Raw genomic sequence first — 20,107 nt, 5'->3', positions numbered from 1 at the left:
ATAGTTCTATAGGGGGGTCCCACTATGGGGGTGCCCCATAGAGACACTGTTGGGGGACCCCCATATCCCACTATAGGGGTGCCCCATAGAGACACTATAGGGGGACCCCCATGTCCCACTATGGGGCTGCCCCATAGAACCACTATTGGGGGACCCCCATGTCCCACTATGGGGCTGCCCCATAGAACCACTATAGGGGGACCCCCATGTCCCACTATGGGGCTGCCCCATAGAACCACTATAGGGGGACCCCCATGTCCCACTATGGGGCTGCCCCATAGAACCACTATAGGGGGACCCCCATATCCCACTATGGGGCTGCCCCATAGAACCACTATTGGGGGACCCCCATGTCCCACTATGGGGCTGCCCCATAGAACCACTATAGGGGGACCCCCATGTCCCACTATGGGGCTGCCCCATAGAACCACTATAGGGGGACCCCCATGTCCCACTATGGGGCTGCCCCATAGAACCACTATAGGGGGACCCCCATATCCCACTATGGGGCTGCCCCATAGAACCACTATAGGGGGACCCCCATATCCCACTATGGGGCTGCCCCATAGAACCCCTATTGGGGGACCCCCATGTCCCACTATGGGGCTGCCCCATAGAACCGCTATAGGGGGACCCCCATGTCCCACTATGGGGCTGCCCCATAGAACTGCTATAGGGGGACCCCCATATCCCACTATGGGGCTGCCCCATAGAACCGCTATAGGGGGACCCCCATGTCCCACTATGGGGCTGCCCCATAGAACCGCTATAGGGGGACCCCCATATCCCACTATGGGGCTGCCCCATAGAACCGCTATAGGGGGACCCCCATGTCCCACTATGGGGCTGCCCCATAGAACCGCTATAGGGGGACCCCCATATCCCACTATGGGGCTGCCCCATAGAACCGCTATAGGGGGACCCCCATGTCCCACTATGGGGCTGCCCCATAGAACCACTATAGGGGGACCCCCATATCCCACTATGGGGCTGCCCCATAGAACCACTATAGGGGGACCCCCATGTCCCACTATGGGGCTGCCCCATAGAACCGCTATAGGGGGACCCCCATATCCCACTATGGGGCTGCCCCATAGAACCGCTATAGGGGGACCCCCATATCCCACTATGGGGCTGCCCCATAGAACCATTATTGGGGGACCCCCATGTCCCACTATGGGGCTGCCCCATAGAACCACTATTGGGGGACCCCCATGTCCCAGTATGGGGCTGCCCCATAGAACCACTATTGGGGGACCCCCACGTCCCACTATAGGGGTGTCCCATAGAGCAATATAGGGGTGCCCCATAGAACCACTATAAGGGGGTTGTCCCCCCCATCCCACTATGGGGCTGCCCCATAGAACCACTATAGGGGGACCCCCACGTCCCACTATGGGGCTGCCCCATAGAACCCCTATCAATGCCCCCCCCATCACTTCTGCCCTTGGGTACCACTTTGCATCCCGCATCCTTCATCCCATGTTGGGGTGGAAACCCTCCTATTTTGGGGTGGAAAAGGCCGATTTTGGGGGTGTTAACTTATGGGGCGGACCCCCACATCCCTCTATGGGGCTGCCCCATAGAACCCCTCTCAATTCCCCCCTCTCCCCATCACTTCCTCCCTTGGGTACCACTTCGCATCCCGCATCCTTCATCCCATGTTGGGGTGGAAACCCCCCAATTTTGGGGTAGAAAAAGCCGATTTTGGGGGCGTTTTCGGGGCTTTAACTTATGGGGCGGACCCCCACATCCCTCTATGGGGCTGCCCCATAGAACCCCTCTCAATCCCCACCCCCTCCCCATCACTTTCCCCCTTGGGTACCACTTCGCATCCCCTCCCGCATCCTTCATCCCATGGGGAAAACCCATCCTATTTTGGGGTAGAAAAAGCCGATTTTGGGGGCGTTTTCGGGGCTTTAACTTATGGGGCGGACCCATAAGTGTGTCCCCTCCCCCCACTTTAGGAGAGTTGATGTGGGGCTTCGAGCATCTCCATGAGGAAGGTGTCGATGGGGGTGTCCCCGATGAGCTTGAAGAAGAAGAGATGCTCCAGGCACTTGAGGCCAATGGAGCGCAGGGCAGGGAGGCGGAGGAGGAGCTTGGCGAACCTAAAACAGGGGGGAAAATGGGGTGAAAAAGGGGGATTTTGGGTAAAAAGGAGGGGGGAAAGGGTTTTGGGGTGAAAAAGGGGGTTTTGGGGTTAAATCTGGGGGAAATTGGGGGGAAATTGGGGGGTTTTGGGGGGGGAAAGGGGGAGAAAAGGTTTTGGGGTGAAAAAGGGGGGTTTTGGGTAAAAAGGAGGGGGGAAAGGGTTTTGGGGTGAAAAAGGGGGGTTTTGGGGTTAAATCGGGGGGATTTGGGGGGAAATTGGGGGGTTTTGGGGGGGAAATGGGGGGGAATGGGTTTTGGGGTGAAAAAGGGGGATTTTGGGGTTAAATTGGGGTTAAATCGGGGGGATTTGGGGGGAAATTGGGGGGTTTTGGGGGGGAAATGGGGGGAAAAGGTTTTGGGGTGAAAAAGGGGGATTTTGGGTAAAAAGGAGGGGGGAAAGGGTTTTGGGGTGAAAAAGGGGGGTTTTGGGGTTAAATCGGGGGGATTTGGGGGGAAATTGGGGGGTTTTGGGGGGGAAATGGGGGGGAATGGGGGGAAAGGGTTTTGGGGTGAAAAAGGGGGGTTTTGGGGTTAAATCGGGGGGATTTGGGGGGAAATTGGGGGGTTTTGGGGGGGAAATGGGGGGGAATGGGTTTTGGGGTGAAAAAGGGGGATTTTGGGTAAAAAGGAGGGGGGAAAGGGTTTTGGGGTGAAAAAGGGGGGTTTTGGGGTTAAATCGGGGGGATTTGGGGGGAAATTGGGGGGTTTTGGGGGGGAAATGGGGGGGAAAGGGGGGGAAAGGGTTTTGGGGTGAAAAAGGGGGATTTTGGGGTTAAATTGGGGGGATTTGGGGGAAATTGGGGGTTTTGGGGGGAAATGGGGGAAAAGGTTTTGGGGTGAAAAAGGGGGATTTTGGGTAAAAAGGAGGGGGGAAAGGGTTTTGGGGTGAAAAAGGGGGGTGTTGGGGTTAAATCTGGGGGATTTGGGGGGAAATTGGGGGGGGGGGGGAAAGGGTTTTGGGGGGGAAATGGGGGGGAATGGGTTTTGGGGTGAAAAAGGGGGATTTTGGGTAAAAAGGAGGGGGGAAAAGGGGGGGAAAGGGTTTTGGGGTGAAAAAGGGGGATTTTGGGTTTAAATCTGGGGGAAATTGGGGGGTTTTGGGGGTCAAATTAGGGGGTTTGGGGGGGGAAAGGGGGAGAAAAGGTTTTGGGGTGAAAAAGGGGGTTTTTGGGTTTAAATCTGGGGGGATTTGGGGTGAAATTGGGGGGTTTTCGGGGGGAAATGGGGGGGAAAGGGGGGAAAGGGTTTTGGGGTGAAAAAGGGGGATTTTGGGTTTAAATCTGGGGGAAATTGGGGGGAAATTGGGGGGTTTTGGGGGGGAAAGGGTTTTGGGGTGAAATTAGCGTTTTTTGGGAGCAAATTGGGGGGATTTGGGGTGAAATTGGGGGGATTTGGGGGAAAGGGTTTTGGGGTGAAAAAGGGGGATTTTGGGGCGATTTTGACGAATTTTGGGGTGATTTTGACGGATTTTGGGGTGAATTCCGCGCGTTTTGGGTAATTTTGACACATTTTGGGCTGAATTTGATGAATTTTGGGGTGATTTTGACGAATTTTGGTGTCATTTTGACGAATTTTGGGGGGACTTTGACGAATTTTGGGTCGATTTTGACGAACTTTGGGTCATTTTGACGCATTTTGGGGTCATTTTGATGCATTTTGGGGTCATTTTTATGTTTTTGGGGGGCGATTTTGACGAATTTTGGGGCGATTTTGACGAATTTTGGGTTGAATTCCGCATGTTTTGGGTCATTTTGATGCATTTTGGGGTCATTTTTATGTTTTTTGGGGGTGAATTTGATGTTTTTTTGGGTGAATTTGATGTTTTCTGGGGTCATTTTTATGTTTTGTTTTGGTGATTTCGACGAATTTTGGGGCGATTTTGACGAATTTTGGGTCGATTTTGACGAATTTTGGGTCGATTTTGAAGAATTTTGGGTCGATTTTGACGAATTTTGGGTCGATTTTGACGAATTTTGGGTCGATTTAGACGAATTTTGGGGTGATTTAGACGCATTTTGGGTCGATTTTGACGCATTTTGGGTCGATTTTGACGAATTTTGGGGGGTCGAATTTGACGCATTTTGGGTCGATTTTGACGAATATTGGGTCGATTTTGACGCATTTTGGGTTGATTTTGCCGAATTTTGGATCGATTTTGACCAATTTTGGGTCGATTTTGACGTATTTTGGGTCGATTTTGACGAATATTGGGTCGATTTTGACGCATTTTGGGTCGATTTTGACAAATTATGGGGGGTCGATTTTGACGCATTTTGGGTCAATTTTGACGAATTTCGGGTCGATTTTGACGCATTTTGGGTCGATTTTGACGAATTTAGGTGCGATTTTGACAAATTTTGGGTCGATTTTGACCAATTTTGGGTCGATTTTGACCAATTTTGGGTCGATTTTGCCGAATTTTGGGTCGATTTTGACGAATTTTGGGTCGAATTCCGCACATTCCGGGTCCGTCCCCACCTTCCCTGCTGCTCCGGGTACCGCTGCTTGCAGTACGCCTCCAGCCCCGCGTAAACCTTCTCCCGCAGCAGCTCCACCTCGGCCGCGTTGGACAGGCCCTTGGCATCTATGGGGCAGAGCGGCAATGGCGCCCCCCAACCCGCCCCATGGCCCCGCTATGGGGCTGCCCCATAGGGATGCTGTGGGGGGGAGAGCTATAGCCCGCTATGGGGCGGAACCATAGGGATGCAGTGGGGGGAGAGCTATAGCCTGCTATGGGGCTGCCCCCTATATCCTGCTATGGGGCTGCCCCATAGGGATGCTGTGGGGGGAGAGCTATAGCCCGCTATGGGGCTGCCCCCTATATCCCACTATGGGGCTGCTCCCTATATCCTGCTATGGGGATGAAGCATAGGGATGCTATGGGGGGAGATCTAGATCCGGCTATGGGGCTGCCCCATAGAAACGCCATAGTGGGACCCCCCCTTATATCCTGCTATGGGGCTGAACTATAGGGATGCTATGGGGGGAGAGCTATAACCCACTATGGGGCTGAACCATAGGGATGCTATGGGGGGAGAGCTATAGCCTGCTATGGGGCTGCCCCCTATATCCTGCTATGGGGCTGAACCATAGGGATGCTATGGGGGGAGATCTAGATCCCGCTATGGGGCTGAACTATAGGGATGCTATGGGGGGAGAGCTATAGCCCGCTATGGGGCTGCCCCCTATATCCTGCTATGGGGCTGAACCATAGGGACGCTATGGTGGGACCCCCCCTATATCCAGCTATGGGGCTGCCCCATAAAGACACTATGGGGTGAGTCCTATATCCCGCTATGGGGCTGCCCCATAGAGACACTATGCGGAGACCCCTATGTCCCGCTATGGGGCTACCCCATAGACCCACGATGGGGCTACCCCCTATGTCCCGCTATGGGGCTGCCCCATAGACCCCCTCTGAGCGTCCCCCTGCCCCATATCCCACACTGGTACCCCCATGGACCACTGCCGTTATCCCTGCATCCCTATGGGGAGCATCCTTTACCCGGATGGAAGTGGATGATGGGGCTGCCCCATAGAGGCACTATGGGGCTGCCCCCTATGCCCCGCTATGGGGCTGCCCCATAGCGCCCCTCTGAGGGTCCCTTACCCGGGTTGAAGAGGACGATGGGGCTGCCCCATAGACCCACGATGGGGCTGCCCCCTATATCCCGCTATGGGGCTGACCCATAGACCCACGATGGGTCTGCCCCCTATGTCCCGCTATGGGGCTGCCCCATAGACCCCCTCTGAGCGTCCCCCTGCCCCATATCCCACACTGGTACCCCCATGGACCACTGCCGTTATCCCTGCATCCCTATGGGGAGCATCCTTTACCCGGATGGAAGTGGATGATGGGGCTGCCCCATAGAGGCACTATGGGGCTGCCCCCTATGTCCCGCTATGGGGCTGCCCCATAGCGCCCCTCTGAGGGTCCCTTACCCGGGTTGAAGAGGACGATGGGGCTGCCCCATAGACCCACGATGGGGCTGCCCCCTATATCCCACTATGGGGCTGACCCATAGACCCACGATGGGTCTGCCCCCTATGTCCCGCTATGGGGCTGCCCCATAGACCCCCTCTGAGCGTCCCCCTGCCCCACATCCCACACTGGTACCCCCATGGACCACTGCCGTTATCCCTGCATCCCTATGGGGAGCATCCTTTACCCGGATGGAAGTGGATGATGGGGCTGCCCCATAGAGGCACTATGGGGCTGCCCCCTATGTCCCGCTATGGGGCTGCCCCATAGCGCCCCTCTGAGGGTCCCTTACCCAGGTTGAAGAGGACGATGGGGCTGCCCCATAGACCCACGATGGGGCTGCCCCCTATATCCCGCTATGGGGCTGACCCATAGACCCACGATGGGTCTGCCCCCTATGTCCCGCTATGGGGCTGCCCCATAGACCCCCTCTGAGCGTCCCCCTGCCCCATATCCCACACTGGTACCCCCATGGACCACTGCCGTTATCCCTGCATCCCTATGGGGAGCATCCTTTACCCGGATGGAAGTGGATGATGGGGCTGCCCCATAGAGGCACTATGGGGCTGCCCCCTATGTCCCGCTATGGGGCGGAGGATGGGGCTGCCCCATAGCGCCCCTCTGAGGGTCCCTTACCCGGGTTGAAGAGGACGATGGGGCTGCCCCATAGACCCACGATGGGGCTGCCCCCTATATCCCGCTATGGGGCTGACCCATAGACCCACGATGGGTCTGCCCCCTATTTCCCGCTATGGGGCTGCCCCATAGACCCCCTCTGAGCGTCCCCCTGCCCCATATCCCACACTGGTACCCCCATGGACCACTGCCGTTATCCCTGCATCCCTATGGGGAGCATCCTTTACCCGGATGGAAGTGGATGATGGGGCTGCCCCATAGAGGCACTATGGGGCTGCCCCCTATGTCCCGCTATGGGGCTGCCCCATAGCGCCCCTCTGAGGGTCCCTTACCCGGGTTGAAGAGGATGATGGCCCGCAAGCATCCCAGCTCTGTCTTATCCATGCGCATGTCCCGCATCTTGGACACCAGCTCCGTCAGCACCCTATGGGGCAGGGGGGGTTCAGTGGGGCAGGGGGGGTTCAGTGGGGCAGGGGGGGTCAATGGGGCAGGGGGGGTCAGTGGGGCAGGGGGGGTTCAGTGGGGGTCAATGGGTTCAATGGGGTGGGGGGGGTTCAATGGGGGGTTCAATGGGGCAGGGGGGGGTTCAGTGGGGCAGGGGGGGTCAATGGGGCAGGGGGGGATTCAGTGGGGCAGGTTCAGTGGGGCAGGGGGGGTCAGTGGGGCAGGGGGGGTCAATGGGGCAGGGGGGTTCAGTGGGGCAGGGGGGGGTCAATGGGGCAGGGGGGTTCAGTGGGGCAGGGGGGGTCAATGGGGCAGGGGGGGTTCAGTGGGGCAGGGGGGTTCAGTGGGGCAGGAGGGGTTCAGTGGGGCAGGGGGGGTCAATGGGGCAGGGGGGGTCAATGGGGCAGGGGGGGGTCAGTGGGGCAGGGGGGGTCAATGGGGCAGGGGGGGATTCAGTGAGGCAGGGGGGGTCAATGGGGTGATTCCATGGCAGTGCCAGCCCCATTCCACCCCATTGCAACCCCATTCCTGCCCCATTCCAACCCCATTGAAACCCCATTCCTGCCCCATTCCAACCCCATTCCAACCCCATTCCAGCCCCATTCCAGCCCCATTCCTGCCCCATTGCTGCCCCATTGCTGCCCCATTGAAACCCCATTCCAGCCCCATTGAAACCCCATTGCTGCCCCACCGCTGCCCCATTGCTGCCCCACCGCTGCCCCATTGCAGCCCCATTGCTGCCCCATTGAAACCCCATTGAAACCCCATTCCAGCCCCATTGAAACCCCATTGAAACCCCATTGAAACCCCATTGAAACCCCATTGAAACCCCATTGAAACCCCATTCCAGCCCCATTGAAACCCCATTGAAACCCCATTGAAACCCCATTGAAACCCCATTGAAACCCCATTGAAACCCCATTGCTGCCCCATTCCTGCCCCATTGAAACCCCATTGAAACCCCATTGAAACCCCATTGAAACCCCATTGCTGCCCCATTCCAGCCCCATTGAAACCCCATTGAAACCCCATTGAAACCCCATTGCTGCCCCATTCCTGCCCCATTGAAACCCCATTGAAACCCCATTGAAACCCCATTGAAACCCCATTGCTGCCCCATTCCTGCCCCATTGAAACCCCATTCCAGCCCCATTCCTGCCCCATTGAAACCCCATTGCTGCCCCACCTCTGCCCCATTGAAACCCCATTCCAGCCCCATTGAAACCCCATTGAAACCCCATTGCTGCCCCATTCCTGCCCCATTGAAACCCCATTGAAACCCCATTGAAACCCCATTGAAACCCCATTGCTGCCCCATTCCTGCCCCATTGAAACCCCATTGAAACCCCATTGAAACCCCATTGCTGCCCCATTCCAGCCCCATTGAACCCCATTGAAACCCCATTGAACCCCATTAAACCCAATGAAACCCCATTGAAACACCATTGAAACCCCATTCCTGCCCCATTGAAACCCCATTGAAACCCCATTGAAACCCCATTGCTGCCCCATTCCTGCCCCACCTCTGCCCCATTGCTGCCCCATTCCAGCCCCATTGCAGCCCCATTGCAGCCCCATTCCAGCCCCATTGCTGCCCCACCGCTGCCCCATTGCTGCCCCATTGTGACCCCATTGAAACCCCATTCCAGCCCCATTGAAACCCCATTGAAACCCCATTGAAACCCCATTGAAACCCCATTCCAGCCCCATTGAAACCCCATTGCTGCCCCATTCCAGCCCCATTGAAACCCCATTGAAACCCCATTGAAACCCCATTGAAACCCCATTGAAACCCCATTGAAACCCCATTGCTGCCCCATTCCTGCCCCATTGAAACCCCATTCCAGCCCCATTGCTGCCCCATTGAAACCCCATTGAAACCCCATTGAAACCCCATTGAAACCCCATTGCTGCCCCATTGAAACCCCATTGAAACCCCATTGAAACCCCATTGAAACCCCATTGAAACCCCATTGAAACCCCATTGAAACCCCATTGAAACCCCATTGAAACCCCATTGAAACCCCATTGAAACCCCATTGAAACCCCATTCCTGCCCCATTGAAACCCCATTGAAACCCCATTGAAACCCCATTGAAACCCCATTCCTGCCCCATTGAAACCCCATTGAAACCCCATTGCTGCCCCATTCCTGCCCCATTGAAACCCCATTGAAACCCCATTCCTGCCCCATTGAAACCCCATTGAAACCCCATTCCTGCCCCATTGAAACCCCATTGAAACCCCATTGAAACCCCATTGAAACCCCATTCCAGCCCCATTCCTGCCCCACCGCTGCCCCCCAACCTGTCGAAGATGGCCCCCACGCCGGCGCTGTGGGCGCTGTTGCGGTGGACGTGGAGCCCCGTGGCCAGGAGGATCCCGTCCTGCACGGAGATGGAGCGGTGCGAGAAGGAGGCGATGAGCAGCTCGTTCCAGCCTGCAGGCAATGGGGCGGCCCCATAAGTGTGGGGCAGACCCATAAGTGTGGGGCGGACCCATAAGTGTGGGGTGGACCCATAAGTGTGGGGTGGACTCATAAGTGGGGGGTGGACCCATAAGTGTGGGGCGGACTCATATGTGTGGGGCAGACCCATAAGTGTGGGGCGGACCCATAAGTGTGGGGTGGACCCATAAGTGTGGGGTGGACTCATATGTGTGGGGCAGACCCATAAGTGTGGGGTGGACTCATAAGTGTGGGGCGGACCCATAAGTGTGGGGCGGACCCATAAGTGTGGGAAGGACCCATAAGTGTGGGGTGGACTCATAAGTGTGGGGCGGCCCCATAAGTGTGGGGTGGACTCATAAGTGTGGGGTGGACTCATAAGTGTGGGGCAGACCCATAAGTGTGGGGCAGCCCCATATGTGTGGGACGGACTCGTAAGTGTGGGGCAGACCCATATGTGTGTTTGGACCCATTTGTGTGGGGTGGACCCATATGTGTGGGGTGGACTCATAAGTGTGGGGTGGACCCATAAGTGTGGGGTGGACTCATAAGTATGGGGCGGACCCATAAGTGTGGGGTGGACTCATAAGTGTGGGGCGGCCCCATAAGTGTGGGGCGGACCCATAAGTGTGGGGCGGACCCATAAGTGTGGGGTGGACTCATAAGTGTGGGAAGGACCCATAAGTGTGGGGCGGCCCCATAAGTGTGGGGCGGACCCATAAGTGTGGGGTGGACTCATATGTGTGGGGCAGACCCATAAGTGTGGGGTGGACTCATATGTGTGGGGCAGACCCATAAGTGTGGGGTGGACCCATAAGTGTGGGGCGGACCCGTAAGTGTGGGGTGGACTCATAAGTGTGGGGTGGAGTCATATGTGTGGGAAGGACCCATAAGTGTGGGGCAGACCCGTAAGTGTGGGGTGGACTCATAAGTGTGGGGCGGCCCCATAAGTGTGGGGCGGACTCATAAGTGTGGGAAGGACCCATAAGTGTGGGGCGGCCCCATAAGTGTGGGGCGGACCCATAAGTGTGGGGCGGACCCATAAGTGTGGGGCGGACCCATAAGTGTGGAGGAGACTCATATGTGTGGGGCAGACCCATAAGTGTGGGGTGGACCCATAAGTGTGGGGTGGACTCATATGTGTGGGGCAGACCCATAAGTGTGGGGTGGACCCATATGTGTGGGGCAGTGTGGGGAGCAGACCCATACGTGTGGGGTGGACTCATATGTGTGGGGCAGACCCATAAGTGTGGGGTGGACTCATAAGTCTGGGGCGGACCCATAAGTGTGGGGTGGACTCATAAGTGTGGGGTGGAGTCATATGTGTGGGAAGGACCCATAAGTGTGGGGCAGACCCGTAAGTGTGGGGTGGACTCATAAGTGTGGGGCGGCCCCATAAGTGTGGGGCGGACCCATAAGTGTGGGGCGGACCCATAAGTGTGGGGTGGACTCATAAGTGTGGGAAGGACCCATAAGTGTGGGGCGGCCCCATAAGTGTGGGGCGGACCCATAAGTGTGGGGTGGACTCATATGTGTGGGGCAGACCCATAAGTGTGGGGTGGACTCATATGTGTGGGGCAGACCCATAAGTGTGGGGTGGACTCATAAGTATGGGGCGGACCCATAAGTGTGGGGTGGACTCATAAGTGTGGGGCGGACCCATAAGTGTGGGGTGGACTCATATGTGTGGGGCAGACCCATAAGTGTGGGGCGGACTCATAAGTGTGGGGCAGACCCATAAGTGTGGGGCGGACTCATAAGTGTGGGGCAGACCCATAAGTGTGGGGCGGACTCATAAGTGTGGGGCAGACCCATATGTGTGGGGCGGACCCATAAGTGTGGGGCAGCCCCATAAGTGTGGGGCAGCCCCATATGTGTAGGGCGGACTCGTAAGTGTGGGGCAGACCCATATGTGTGTTTGGACCCATTTGTGTGGGGTGGACCCATATGTGTGGGGTGGACCTGTAAGTGTGGGGCCGCCCCATATATGCAGGTCGGCCCCATATGTGTGGGGCAGTCCCATAAGTGTGGCGCAGTCCCATAAGCGTGGGGTGGCCCCATAAGGGTGGGGCAGCCCCATAAATGTGGGGAAGCCCCATAAATGTGGGGCAGCCCCATATACGGAGACCAGCCCCATAACTATGGGGCAGTCCCGTAAGCGTGGGGTGGCCCCATAAGTGTGGGACGGCCCCATAAGTGTGGGGTGGCCCCGTGTGTGTGGGGCAGAATCGTAAGTGTGGAAGCCGGCAGAAGTGGGGCCCCCACAGAAACCCCATAGAGCCCCATAGGGACCCCACAGACCCCCAAAGGGACCCCATAGAGACCCCACAGAGACCCATAGGTCCCCCATAGGACCCCATAGAGACCCCATAGAGACCCACAGGTCCCCCATGGGACCCCACAGACCCCCATAGGTCCCCAATAGGACGCCATAGGACCCCATTGACCCCCATAGGGACCCCATAGAGACCTATAGGTCCCCCACAGGACCCCATAGGGACCCCATAGGCACCCCATTGACCCCCATAGACACCCCATAGAGACCCATAGGTCCACAATAGGACCCCATTGGTCCCCCATAGGGACCCCATAGAGACCCATAGGGACCCCATAGCATCCCATAGACCCCCATAGGTCCCCCATAGACCCCCATAGACACCCCATAGAGACTCCATAGACCCCCATAGGACCCCATAGAGACCCATAGGTCCACAATAGGACCCCATAGCATCCCATAGACCCCCATAGGGACCCCATAGACACCCCATAGACCCCCATAGACCCCCATAGGAACCCCATAGAGCCCCATAGACCCCCATAAACCCCCCATAGACCCCCATAAACCCATAGGTCCCCAATAGGACCCCATAGACCCCCATAGGGACCCCATAGGGACCCCATAGCGCCCCATAGACGCCCCATAGCCGCCCCATAGGCGGTACCTGCCCGCAGGAGGATGACCTGGTCGTCGAGGGGCAGCTGGCAGAAGCGGGGCCCCCATAGAAACCCCATAGACCCCCATAGGAACCCCATAGACCCCCATAGGGACCCCATAGACCCCCATAGGGACCCCATAGACCCCCATAGGGACCCCATAGACCCCCATAGGGACCCCATAGACACCCCATAGAGACCCATAGGGACCCCATAGAGACCCATAGGTCCCCAATAGGACCCCATAGACCCCCATAGGGACCCCATAGAGGCCCATAGACACCCCATAGAGACCCATAGGTCCACAGTAGGACCCCATAGGGACCACATAGAGACCCATAGGTCCCCAATAGGACCCCATAGACCCCCATAGACACCCCATAGACCCCCATAGACACCCCATAGACCCCCATAGACACCCCATAGGTGCCCCATAGCCACCCCATAGGCGGTACCTGCCCGCAGGAGGATGACCTGGTCGTCGAGGGGCAGCTGGCAGAAGCGGGGCCCCCATAGAAACCCCATAGACCCCCATAGGAACCCCATAGAGACCCATAGGGACCACATAGAGACCCATAGGAACCCCATAGACCCCCATAGGGACCACATAGACCCCCATAGACCCATAGGGACCCCATAGAGAACCATAGGGACCCCATAGACCCCATAGGAACCCATAGAGACCCATAGGGACCCCATAGACCCCATAGGGACCCCATAGACCCCCATAGAGACCCATAGGGACCCCATAGACCCCCGTAGGGACCCCATAGACCCCCATAGAGACCCATAGACACCCCATAGGTGCCCCATAGCCGCCCCATAGGCGGTACCTGCCCGCAGGAGGATGACCTGGTCGTCGAGGGGCAGCTGGCAGAAGTGGGGCCCCCATAGAAACCCCATAGACCCCCATAGGAACCCCATAGAGACCCATAGGGACCACATAGAGACCCATAGGAACCCCATAGACCCCCATAGGGACCACATAGACCCCCATAGAGACCCATAGGGACCCCATAGACCCCCATAGTGACCCCATAGACCCCCATAGAGACCCATAGGGACCCCATAGACCCCCGTAGGGACCCCATAGACCCCCATAGAGACCCATAGACACCCCATAGGTGCCCCATAGCTGCCCCATAGGCGGTACCTGCCCGCAGGAGGATGACCTGGTCGTCGAGGGGCAGCTGGCAGAAGCGGGGCACCCTCTTGGCCCACTCGACCAGGGTGAAGAGCTGCTGGTCCGCGGCCTGGCAGATGTTGGTCACCGGGTCACGGGGCTGGGGGGCGAGCAGTGAGGGGGGGTGGAGGTTGGGGGGTGGGGGGTGGGATGGGGGATGGGGATGGGATGGGGGGATGGGGATGGGGGGATGGAGGATGGGTATAGGGATGAGGATGGGGATGGGATGGGGATGGGGATGGGGATGGGATGGGGATGGAATGGCGAAGGGGGGGGGAACGTGAAGGCATGGGCATGGGATGGGGATGGGGATGGGGGGAAGGGATGAATGGGGATGGGGGGAAGGGATGGGGGGAGAAGGGATGGGGGGATGGGAATGGGGATGGGGGGGAAGGGAAAGGGGGGATGGGGATGGGGTTGGGAATGGGATTGGGGGGAAAGGGAATGGTAATGGGGGGATGGGATGGGGGGATGGGGGGAGGGGGGAAGGGATGGGGGATGGGATTGGGGGGGAAGGGAATGGGGATGGGGGAGAAGGGAATGGGGGGGAGGGATGGGGGGATGGGAATGGGGATGGGGGAAGGGATGGGGATGGGGGATGGGGTTGGGGCGAAGAGAATGTGGACGTGAAGGGGGGTGAAGAGGGTTCAGGGGGTTTAAAGGGGGGGTTAAAGGGGGTGTTCAGGTGGGGTTAAAGGGGGGTGAAGGGGGGTTAAAGGGGGGGTTCAAGGGGTTCAAGGGGGGGTTAAAGGGGGGTTCAGGGGGGTTAAAGGGGGGTGAAGGGGGTTTAAAGGGGGGGTGAAGGGGTGGTTAAAGGGGGGGTGAAGGGGGGGTTAAGGGGAGGTGAAGGGGGGGTGAAGGGGGGGTAAAGGGGGGTTAAAGGGGGTGAAGGGGGCGTTCAGGGAGGTTAAAAGGGGGGTGAAGGGGGATTAAGGGGGGTGAAGGGGGGTGAAGGGGGGGTGAAGGGGGGTTAAAGGGGGGTGAAGGGGGGGTGAAGGGGGGGAAGGGGGGGTGAAGGGGGGTGAAGGGGGGTGTCCACTGACCGCGGTGCCGGCGCCGTCGCTGCCCTGCTCCGCTTTGTGCTCCACGGCCAGCTCGGCCTCCAGCAGCTTCTCCACCGGCATCTCCTGCCCGGGGCCCGGCCCCACAGCGTCGGGGTCGCCGTCCTTCTCCTTGTCCTTGCCCCGCTGGCGCTCCTCCTGCACGGCTATGGGGCGGGGTGGGGGGGGGGTGAGCTCCCATCTCCCCATTGAGCTCCCAGTTGGGTTCCCCATTGAGTTCCCATCTCCACATTGAGTTCCCAGTTGAGCTCCCATCCCCCATTGAGCTCCCAGTTGAGTTCTTGTTTCCCCACTGAGTTCCCAGTTGAGTTCCCATCTCCCCATTGAGCTCCCAGTTGAGCTCCCATCTCCCCATTGAGTTCCCAGTTGGGTTCCCCTCTTCCAGTTGAGCTTCCAGTTGAGTCCCCCTCTCCCAGTTGAGTTCCCCTCTTCCAGTTGAGCTCCCAGTTGAGTTCCCATCTCCCCATTGAGTTCCAGTTGAGTTCCCATCTCCCAGTTGAGTTCCCAGTTGAGTTCCCCTCTTCCAGTTGAGTTCCCAGTTGAGTTCCCATCTCCCAGTTGAGCTCCCAGTTGAGTTCCCATCTCCCCATTGAGTTCCCAGTTGAGTTCCCATCTCCCCATTGAGCTCCCAGTTGAGCTCCCATCCCCCATTGAGCTCCCAGTTGAGTTCTTGTTTCCCCATTGAGTTCCCAGTTGAGTTCCCATCTCCCCATTGAGCTCCCAGTTGAGTTCCCATCTCCCCATTGAGTTCCCAGTTGGGTTCCCCTCTTCCAGTTGAGCTTCCAGTTGAGTCCCCCTCTCCCAGTTGAGTTCCCCTCTTCCAGTTGAGTTCCCAGTTGAGTTCCCATCTCCCCATTGAGTTCCCAGTTGAGTTCCCCTCTTCCAGTTGAGTTCTCAGTTGAGTTCCCCTCTCCCAGTTGAGCTCCCAGTTGAGTTCCCATCTCCCCATTGAGTTCCCAGTTGAGTTCCCATCTCCCCATTGAGCTCCCAGTTGAGTTCCCATCTCCCCATTGAGCTCCCAGTTGAGTTCCCATCTCCCCATTGAGCTCCCAGTTGACTTCCCATCTCCCCATTGAGTTCCCAGTTGAGTTCCCCTCTCCCAGTTGAGTTCCCGTTTCCCCATTGAGTTCCCAGTTGAGTTCTCCTCTCCCAGTTGAGTTCCCAGTTGAGTTCGTGTTTCCCCATTGAGTTCCCAGTTGAGTTCCCATCTCCCCATTGAGTTCCCAGTTGAGTTCCCCTCTCCCAGTTGAGTTCCCGTTTCCCCATTGAGTTCCCAGTTGAGTTCTCCTCTTCCAGTTGAGCTCCCAGTTGAGTTCACATCTCCCCACTGAGTTCCCAGTTGAGTTCTCCTCTTCCAGTTGAGTTCCCAGTTGAGTTCCCATCTCCCCATTGAGTTCCAGTTGAGTTCCCATCTCCCCATTGAGTTCCCAGTTGAGTTCCCCTCTTCCAGTTGAGTTCCCAGTTGAGTTCCCATCTCCCCATTGAGTTCCCAGTTGAGTTCCCATCTCCCCACTGAGTTCCCAGTTGAGTTCCCCTCTTCCAGTTGAGCTCCCAGTTGAGTTCCCATCTCCCCATTGAGTTCCCAGTCGAGTTCCCATCTCCCAGTTGAGTTCCCAGTTGAGTTCTCCTCTTCCAGTTGAGTTCCCAGTTGAGTTCCCATCTCCCAGTTGAGTTCCCATCTCCCCATTGAGTTCCCAGTTGAGATCCCGTCTCCCCATTGAGTTCCCAGTTGAGTTCCCATCTCCCAGTTGAGCTCCTGTCTCCCCATTGAGTTCCCAGTTGAGTTCCCATCTCCCCATTGAGCTCCCAGTTGAGTTCCCATCTCCCCATTGAGTTCCCAGTTGAGTTCTCCTCTTCCAGTTGAGTTCCCAGTTGAGTTCCCCTCTCCCAGTTGAGTTCCCGTTTCCCCATTGAGTTCCCAGTTGAGTTCTCCTCTTCCAGTTGTGTTCCCAGTTGAGTTCCCATCTCCCCATTGAGTTCCCAGTTAAGTTCCCCTCTCCCAGTTGAGTTCCCAGTTGAGTTCCCATCTCCCCATTGAGCTCCCAGTTGAGTTCCCCTCTTCCAGTTGAGCTCCCAGTTGAGTTCTCCTCTTCCAGTTGAGTTCCCCTCTCCCAGTTGAGTTCCCAGTTGAGTTCCCATCTCCTCATTGAGTTCCCAGTTGAGTTCCCATCTCCTCATTGAGTTCCCAGTTGAGTTCCCATCTCCCCATTGAGTTCCCATCTCCCCATTGAGTTCCCAGTTGAGTTCCCATCTCCCCATTAAGTTCCCAGTTGAGTTCCCATCTCCCCATTAAGTTCCCAGTTGAGTTCCCATCTCCCCATTGAGTTCCAATCTCTCCATCGAGTTCCCAGTTGAGTTCCCCTCTTCCAGTTGAGCTCCCAGTTGAGTCCCCCTCTCCCAGTCGAGCTCCCATCTCCCCATTGAACTCCCAGTTGACTTCCCATCTCCCCATTGAGTTCCCAGTTGACTTCCCCTCTTCCAATTGAGCTCCCAGTTGAGTTCCCATCTCCCCATTGAGTTCCCAGTTGAGTTCCCCTCTTCCAGTTGAGTTCCCAGTTGAGTTCCCATTTCCCCATTGAGTTCCCAGTTGAGTTCCCCTCTTCCAGTTGAGCTCCCAGTTGAGTTCTCCTCTTCCAGTTGAGTTCCCAGTTGAGTTTCCCTCTCCCAGTTGAGTTCCCATCTCCCCATTGAGTTCCCAGTTGAGTTCCCATCTCCCCATTGAGCTCCCAGTTGACTTCCCATCTCCCCATTGAGTTCCCAGTTGAGTTCCCATCTCCCCATTGAGCTCCCAGTTGAGTTGCCATCTCCCCATTGAGCTCCCAGTTGAGTTCCCATCTCCCCATTGAGCTCCCAGTTGAGTTCCCATCTCCCCATTGAGTTCCCAGTTGAGTTCCCCTCTCCCAGTTGAGCTCCCAGTTGAGTTCGTGTTTCCCCATTGAGTTCCCAGTTGAGTTCTCTTCCAGTTGTGTTCCCAGTTGAGTTCCCATCTCCCCATTGAGTTCCCAGTTGAGTTCCCATCTCCCCATTGAGTTCCCAGTTGATTGTCATCTCCCCATTGAGTTCCCAGTTGAGTTCTCCTCTTCCAGTTGAGTTCCCAGTTGAGTTCCCCTCTTCCAGTTGAGTTCCCATCTCCCCATTGAGTTCCCAGTTGAGTTCCCCTCTCCCAGTTGAGTTCTCCTGTCCCAGTTGCGTTCTCAGTTGAGTTCCCATCTCCCAGTTGAGCTCCCAGTTGAGTTCCCATCTCCCCATTGAGCTCCCAGTTGAGTTCCCCTCTCCCAGTTGAGCTCCCAGTTGAGTTCCCATCTCCCCATTGAGTTCCCAGTTGACTTCCCCTCTCCCCATTGAGTTCCCAGTTGAGTCCCTCTCTCCCCGTTGAGTTCCAGTTGCGTTTCCCTCTCCCCGTTGAGTTCCCAGTTGAGTTCCCATCTCCCCATTGAGTTCCCAGTTGAGTCCCTCTCTCCCCGTTGAGTTCCAGTTGCGTTTCCCTCTTCCAATTGAGCTCCCAGTTGAGTTATCCTCTCCCAGTTGAGCTCCCAGTTGAGTTCCCCTCTTCCCATTGAGTTCCCAGTTGACTTCCCATCTCCCCATTGAGTTCCCAGTTGAGTCCCTCTCTCCCCGTTGAGTTCCAGTTGCGTTTCCCTCTTCCAGTTGAGCTCCCAGTTGACTTCCCAGTTAACCTCCCCCCCCCACATTCCTCCCCCACCCCCAATCCCCCCAACCCCCCCCCCCCAAAAGCTCACCCTCCCTCTTCATGCCGCTCGCCAGGCACTTTTGGTAGCGGCAGAACTGGCATCGGTTGCGTTGGCGCTTGTCCACCACGCAGGCGCGGTTGTCGCGGCACGAGTAGCTCAGGTCCTTGCGGATCGTGCGCTTGAAGAAGCCCTTGCAGCCCTCGCAGCTGTACACCCCATAATGCTTCCCTAAATGGGGACATACACGCAATGGGGGGAGGCCCATAGGGGGTCAACCGGAGGCGACGCGATGGGGTTCCGGCAATGGGTTGGGTCAATGGGGCGATTCATGAGGTCCGGCATGGATGGGATGGGGTTGTGGCATGGGTTGGATCAATGGGGTCGATCTATGGGTTCTATCAATGGGGTTGATCAATGGGTTCTATCAATGGGTTCTTTCAATGGGTTGAATCAATGGGGTCGATCTAGGGGTTCTATCAATGGGGTTGATCAATGGGTTGAATCAATGGGGTCGATCAATGGGTTCTATCAATGGGGTTGATCAATGGGTTTTATCAATGGGGTCGATCAATGGGTTGAATCAATGGGGTTGATCAATGGGTTGAATTAATGGGGTCGATCTATGGGTTCTATCAATGGGGTTGATCAATGGGTTCTATCAATGGGGTCGATCAATGGGTTGAATCAATGGGGTCGATCTATGGGTTCTATCAATGGGGTTGATCAATGGGTTCTATCAATGGGGTCGATCAATGGGTTGAATCAATGGGGTCGATCTATGGGTTCTATCAATGGGGTTGATCAATGGGTTCTATCAATGGGTTCTTTCAATGGGGTCGATCAATGGGTTCTATCAATGGGGTTGATCAATGGGTTCTATCAATGGGGTCGATCAATGGGTTCTATCAATGGGGTTGATCAATGGGTTTTATCAATGGGGTCGATCAATGGGTTGAATCAATGGGGTTGATCAATGGGTTGAATTAATGGGGTCGATCTATGGGTTCTATCAATGGGTTCTATCAATGGGTTCTTTCAATGGGGTCGATCAATGGGTTCTATCAATGGGGTCGATCAATGGGTTCTTTCAATGGGGTTGATCAATGGGTTCTATCAATGGGGTCGATCAATGGGTTGAATCAATGGGGTCGATCTATGGGTTCTTTCAATGGGGTCGATCAATGGGTTCTATCAATAGGGTTGATCAATGGGTTCTATCAATGGGGTCGATCAATGGGTTCTATCAATGGGGTCGATCAATGGGTTCTATCAATGGGGTCGATCAATGGGTTCTATCAATGGGGTTGATCAATGGGTTCTATCAATGGGTTCTTTCAATGGGGTCGATCAATGGGTTCTATCAATGGGGTCATCAATGGGTTCTTTCAATGGATTGATCAATGGGTTCTATCAATGGGTCGATTAGCCCCATATGGTCCCCACTGCCCCATAGCCCCATATGGTCCCCACTGCCCCATAGCCCCATATGGTCCCCACTGCCCCATCCCCACTGCCCCATAGCCCCATATGGTCCCCACTGCCCCATAGCCCCATATGGTCCCCACTGCCCCATAT

The 20,107-nt window shown here is 56.5% G+C and overlaps 1 protein-coding gene across 1 annotated transcript; it reads right to left on the bottom strand.

The window, feature by feature from the left end:
• Window positions 1-1,962: 1,962 nt before the first annotated feature.
• Window positions 1,963-18,760, bottom strand: LOC130597105 (retinoic acid receptor RXR-beta-like; the record flags this gene model as incomplete). Its single annotated transcript, XM_057405351.1, has 7 exons — window positions 1,963-2,111; window positions 4,633-4,738; window positions 7,105-7,196; window positions 9,524-9,656; window positions 13,750-13,879; window positions 14,823-14,986; window positions 18,581-18,760. Coding segments are annotated over 7 exons (953 nt in total), but the record flags the coding sequence as incomplete, so codon positions are not given.
• Window positions 18,761-20,107: the final 1,347 nt, after the last annotated feature.

This window comes from Pezoporus wallicus, unplaced genomic scaffold, assembly GCF_028554395.1.
Source record: "Pezoporus wallicus isolate ANWC-B61680 ecotype Strahan unplaced genomic scaffold, APGP_CSIRO_Pwel_v1 contig_10755, whole genome shotgun sequence".
In the NCBI taxonomy this organism is placed as follows: domain Eukaryota; kingdom Metazoa; phylum Chordata; class Aves; order Psittaciformes; family Psittacidae; genus Pezoporus; species Pezoporus wallicus.
The sequence above is the reverse complement of the archived record's forward strand: the minus strand, read 5'-3'. Positions and strand labels throughout refer to the sequence as shown.